At 34.3% G+C, this 6,575-nt stretch overlaps 1 protein-coding gene across 4 annotated transcripts in view; it reads left to right on the top strand.

Moving 5' to 3' along the window:
• The first annotated feature begins 3,879 nt into the window (after positions 1 to 3,879).
• The window catches only part of LOC117422114 (CDAN1-interacting nuclease 1-like), a 79,411-nt gene continuing 76,715 nt past the window's right edge, over positions 3,880 to 6,575 (top strand). The window contains exons 1-2 of one of the 4 annotated variants that reach the window (XM_058987612.1): positions 3,880 to 4,147; positions 4,432 to 4,537. In XM_058987612.1, the coding sequence (XP_058843595.1) occupies positions 4,437 to 4,537 (101 nt within the window). In that variant the 5' untranslated portion in view covers positions 3,880 to 4,147; positions 4,432 to 4,436. Of the gene's footprint in view, positions 4,538 to 5,076; positions 5,100 to 6,575 lie in introns of those variants that run through there. The other 3 variants (XM_034927472.2, XM_058987613.1, XM_058987614.1) reach the window with 3 other exon arrangements.

The raw sequence follows: 6,575 nt of genomic DNA, 5'->3' as shown, positions 1-6,575 counted from the left end.
GTTTATTTCTACAGTAAACCAGGTGTAATTACAAAAGACACAGCACTATAATAAAAAGTATTGATCTGCAGGAGGATTTATGACTAATCTGCCCCAAGTGAGGAAATACTGACCACATGCCATGCATACTGGTTGATGGCATTCAAAATCTGTTCTTCAAATTGATTTTACCAAAGAATGTGCAGCTGGTCTTTCAGAACATGTATTTATTAAACAAACATCATACAAATGAATGCTACAGTACCTTTTAAATGTGATTAAACAGTGTGAAGCTAAACACAATTATTAATTTTGGAATATAGCGAAGGATGAATACATTTAAAACACAGAAATATTTACATCTGTTCAAACTTCTGAAACTGACTTACTGAATATGCAATCGGTTGTTTTTATGATTTTTTTTTGTTTTAATGTACTGATTACCCCCTTATTAAAGTACAGTAACAACTATTAAACAACAGACAGACAGATGGCTGGTCTCAAAAGTGGGTTATATAATCTTCTTGACTAGAAAATTAATTTCAGCCCTGAGATTTTGAATAACTGGCTACTGGGTAACAGGCATAGAATATATTGTTTGATTATATCTCTTGAAAGATATGAATCCTTCCAGGTATGTTAAATTATAGTGAAAACTTAAAAACCTTCCACAAATTGCATTAAATCGTGTTTATTATTCTCAGATAACTATTTAAAGTTTCCATTAGGCCCTTGGCATTTTGAGTGTAACCTTTAACATGCAGACATTTGAAATGCCTAAAGTGGATATTCAGTACATCAAGACATTTTTTTTCTTTCTTTGCTAATGCACACTTAGTACAGATATATATTTTTAGTTTTTCAAGATTCCTAGAACTAATTACGGAAGTATATATGTCTTTTGGTTTTCTCTTATAATAGAAAAAGTTATCAGTTTTATATTTTTGAACAAAATAAGAAAAAGAAGTGTACAAGTATGCCCATATTCACAAACCATTTACCACCACGTTAAGTTTGTTTTATGTGCATGTAGTGTAAGAGCTCTTAACGTAAACCCTTAATCATTTATTTGAAGAAACACCAATGTTTTTTGTTTTTGTTTTATTATTTGATATGGTCCCTACTTGTGTAATAAATTTTACATCTAGTTCACTATGAAGTAAAAAAAAAAAAAAAGATTCAGCAGTCTATGTATTGTATTTTTTTTTTTTAATATTGTAAAATCTACTGCTCCAACTATTCCAAATATTGAAATCACACTCTTCAGGTATTTCTGGAAGTTAGCTCCCTAATGAAGGAAACAATTACAACACGTTGAATAGTTTTTCAAAATACCTTTGTAGATTTAGATGCTACAAACCTGTTTCACTACTCCAAATGACTGCTAGTTATCAACAGCAGTTGTTGCCGAGAATTTACTAAAGATTCTGATGAGCTAGGATTTAACTTTATTTCAAAGAACTTTTATATACAAACAATGTTGTGACAACTTACATGTATAGCTTTTAGCCCTTTCAGACTGTTCTTTGTGTGTCTTCAAGTGTTTTCTTTTTAGGAGTTTCCCAAAGATACTGTGCTCCTATGAATGTACACACACCTGTTTGCAAAAGTGATTATCCTTCTTAAATCCTGTCCTGTTTTTTTGTGCCAATGCCAGTACTAGAGTATTAAAATGTTCTGAATGAATTCTATTGATACATAAAAAAAACATACCTTTTGTTTTGCTATCAACAAATCACATTCCATTTAAACTTCAAGTATAAGTGACCATTCAATACCACCTCTAATTCATTTTGGGGCAACAGACTAGCCAAAAGGAGATGTTGGATATATATGTATATATATATATATATATATATATATATATATATATATATATATATATATATATATATATATATATATATATATATATAATACATGTCAGGGATTCATTTGCATAACAATTGTAAAAAAGTGTGTGACACATATCACAGGTTTATTTTAACTTTGTGTGCAACCTAAATAGAGTGGATCACTACTAAACGCAGCTCAGCAAGATTGGATCAGATCACTTGTGGTTTGAATTGTTTTCCCATATGCTTCTGCAACCAGTAGGACTTCAAGGGAAAAAGCTGAGACACAAGGGAAACAAAATAACTGCAATGAGTGAAGAACAGATCTTAAACCAATCAATTCCAAAAGCAGTGTTGGCTTTGATCTATTCCAGTCACAGGTATGAAATAAGCAACAATTCATTAGACGGGTTTGATGTTGTTTATTGTCAATTATAAAATGGGTATTTTAAATACTCTATCCTGATTGGTCAAAACAGGTCACATGGGGGTGTTGATATTATAGCATATCACCATGGGTTGGCACTTCTTTTCAAAAGGGGGCAAATCACTGGTAGATATCCATTATTGATTCTTATAAGCTGTTGATTTTTAAAAGCGGACCGATATGATTACAATTAGCAAAAGTGTACATCAGCAGTTTAAATACAGTATACAAATGTCAATGGTGCTCTATCACTGAGGACAATAAATCAAAACAAGTCCTCGTGTGTAAGCAACTTGTTACATGATTATGATTATGTTTACTCAAGGCTGCAGAATCCTACTTTACTACAGTATATTTGAGAAGCGATCGTCTTGTGAGGGCGCCTAGTTTAACTGCCGTGTGGTGTTACATGTAATGGCCTTTTAAAATGACATTACAGTACAGTATTTTACTGTCAGGACTACCACTGCATTTATGCATCTGTGGCTTGCTTTTTTTCAGTTGCGATGCAAATTTTTTTCACTAAGCGGAGATACAAAGCTCCACCCCCCCACACCCCCAGCACTGCTACACAACCCCCCTTCCTCTGCATGCATTTCACACAATAACAGTGCTGTACTCAGTATGCAGTCAATGAATGTGTATTCACTTTATTGAAACAAATTTTCACTAACAGAGAACACAGAAAATACCTGTACAAGCAGTCGCGCATCTTTCTTTTTCCTGCCATGTCGACACACATAAACTGCACGACTTGCTTTTTTTCTACTGGGAGTCCCTGTGGACCAGGGATTATACTGCAAACGCTGTGTACGTGTCTAATCACGTGAGATGTGATCAAATTCTAATTCAAAAACAGCTTTATTGGTTGTACATCTCATTGCACTTCATACAGTATCATACCCGAAATGATTCTTCTAAGCGGATTGCTTGCTTCTTACAGTATTTTAGCATGGTTAGTATAGGAATGATTTTATCCCAGTGGTTTTGATAACTATATGCGGTTGATTCGTATATCAGTAATTCTTATAAACGGAGTGCATGGTATCAGCATGCCACGGGCATGTGACTTGCAACGCACCCGGGGTGCGGTGATATTAGAGCATATCACACACCCTGTCGTGCCTTATTGCTTACATAGTTTCCTTGGTTACCAACAACAGTTTTAAGCCTTAATTACAGTATATTGAAAAGCCCAAAAGACTAGATGACTGTTAAGTTTAATAAAGTATGGATTCAAATCAGGGGATTGTAAATTGTAACACTTATGGTATGATGTAAATCTTTAGTATTTGATTTCTGTATCTTGAAAAACACAGAAATTAGAGGTTTCATAAACTATAATAATAATAAAAATAATAATAATCGTAAATGACGACTGACAAAAACAAAATACTCAAAACTGTGAATTAAACTAAATATATACTGTATAATTATTCTTCTTATTATTATTATAGTAATAACAAAACATAACTAAAATACCCAGTTATCAACATTAACTTCACAAGTTCAGTGACGGCTGACTGTAAGAACACAGTTTCAAGCACATTCCTAATCAATTCGCACCATTTAAATTACAAACTTTAAACAATGCAGAATGCTAGCATGCTTCTCTCCACACTTGTGAATGCAGAGATTTTTCTGCACTGACTGAGTCTCCTCTGTCCCAATCGCATTTCACAATACTGAAGTTCTCTGTTTCCATCAAATCAGCTTCGCTGTTACTGTTGCTATGCCATGCCTGATTCAACTTGTCCGCGGGAAACGATAAGGAAGTTATTTAGGGTTAACCGTGCCAAATGAATTCCTGGGTTACATGTACAACAATTCCAAATTAATATTTGAATTAACAGCAAGCAGAATATTTTAAAGAAAGGTCCTTGTTGTGACTGTATTGCGTTAAAAGGTAATGTGTTATTGAATTGCTGGAGAAGAGGCCCATGTAATGTAAACAGGAAGAGAGACGAAGGAAGAGAGGAGAGAGGAACGATCAGTGTTGTTATTTAAACTAACTCATTTGGGATGACTGTGCTTGTCTGTAGAATTCAGTTTTGTTAATAAGGGGATGCCTTTGTAAAACGCGGGGGTTACCGAAGACATAGCTTTTGATTTGACGTTTATTTACGTACGAGCTGGACGATAAACAAATACATTTTTATAATTACGTATTTACTGATTATTATATATAAGGTAAAATGAAACTGGTTCGAGCGAAATATCAAGAACTAGCTAAATATATGGAGCACCTCAGACCTACCAGGCAGTGCATGAAAATGCTTAAAGAAAAGTTTTCCAGGCAAGGCTCTGTGTGTGTGTGTGTGTGTGTGTGTGTGTGTGTGTTACCATACCAATAATTTTGGAGGTACTCAATAAAATCATGTATTTTGTGCAAATGGTTCCATTAATTGCAGAGCGTCTGTGGAAGCTATTTACACCACTGCTGTAAAAATGTAATTGCTGTAATCCTCTCCTTATTTACACCACTATTAACCAGTCTGCAGTTCTACTGTTTTTGCCAGTAAGAATCCTACACTATTTAAACCACTGCGTATAGGGACCGTTTTCTCAGCAGTAGTGTAAAATTGTAAATAATGCATATTTCGTCACTCTTTACACAGTCGAGGTTAGGTGGTTGCCTTGCACCTACGAGAATGTTAGAAATAACAGTGTTGTCTGTCAATAAGAATATTAATTGTCATTTTTTTAAAATATAGTTTGCATATTGTACGTCTGTAATATTTCTTTTTTTGGCCTAGGTCGTTTTTTAAGCAATGTCTACTACTGTAAGTAAAGAAACGATCTACAGTATTCAGAAAAAAAAAACAACATACCCTACTGGTTACATTGTAGTCTACAAGGTGAGGATGTTTAATAATTATATGTGACACAACATGGATATTTATATAAATTTCTACTGTAATTTTAAGGTTTGGACAATGTCAGTCAGTCGGTTTCAGTAAAAGTAGTTTCTAGCCAGAGGATTTTGGCTAATGCTTTAACGTATCAACAATTAAGTAAAATACCAAATATCAATGCATCACTTTTTCGTGGCACCTAATTTGTTCTCTCCCAGATAAACTCAACCAAAATCATGTGAGCATAGCCAGTTTTATTTTTCTAATGCATGGTAGAGAGAATCTCTATTTGTAGTATTTTATGAACTCCAAAGTAGGGCTGTGCATAATCTCAGATTTTCTGAGTAATTCTCTTTTAACATGTTGTTGTTGTTGTTGACAGGTGTTTTTTTAAACCGAATAAACCTATTCATTAATGTGTTAATCTAACAAGAAAAGCTGCCTTTCCCTCAGCTATACAGTTGAGCACTTTCAATGGCAATTTATTTATGCATTGAATGATTTAAAAGCCGATTGGAGGCCAACTTTTCATTTCTCATGAGGCACTGACGTTTGTATTGCCGTACCAATGTTGTGAAACTACAGTAGCAAATGCCACTTGTTCTTCAAGTACACATAACCTTTCCTTAGCCCTATCTTTAGAGCTACTGGTGTTGAATTCTGGGAAATGTATTTCTTTGTCTAGTTTAATCAAAAGGTTAACTACATCCTGCCCAGGACTACAGTCCCACAATTCACTGCAGGGGTGACACATTTCTAAGGAAATTCTAAATGAAAGTCAGGAAAAAATAATAATAATAATAAAAAAAAAAAAACACAATGGAATGGAAATTACTCGGCTGACACAGATGCAATGCCACAGATTTCAAAACTGCCAGATATAAATCTATTAAAAATAGCTATTGACTAAACTATGATCAAGACTGGTACATGTTCATCAACATGATGTGAAAATTATGAGCGTCATCTCTGATGGTATTTCAACATATATGGCAGTAAATCACACATACCAGGCTTATCCAGTTTCTTTGAAATGGACTCCCATATATTAACTTTCACCTCTTTCTTTATAATGGCGATGATCTTTGTCATAAAGCTCTGGGCATTTTTCCACAGCAAATATTTTTTTTCACCTCCGTCATTTTGGATTCTGCTTCACCTTGGTCGACACCATACATTGAAGCTGTTCTCTGATTGCTCAATTCCCTAGTAATGCGTCAAAATTGCAAAAAAATAGGATTCAATCCTGTTTATTTCGCGTCATCCTGGTGTCACCCCCGAGTCACCTGTCGTGTTGCCTGTGTTGTGAAAGATATTTATCAAAAGTGTAGGTTCTATTAATTGTCACTGCTGCACATTTTCTCTTGTAAAATTGCGTCTGTTCTGTAGCGGCCTTATCTGCAAAGTCCTACTTAAAAGTTAGGGGGGGGTAAATGACAATGTGGATAAATAGCACTTTTTAATCTAAAAGCGAATTGC

Source organism: Acipenser ruthenus, chromosome 15 (genome assembly GCF_902713425.1).
Source record: "Acipenser ruthenus chromosome 15, fAciRut3.2 maternal haplotype, whole genome shotgun sequence".
Taxonomy (NCBI): Eukaryota; Metazoa; Chordata; class Actinopteri; order Acipenseriformes; family Acipenseridae; genus Acipenser; species Acipenser ruthenus.
Note: the sequence above shows the minus strand (reverse complement) of the source record. Positions and strands in the feature narration are given on the sequence as shown.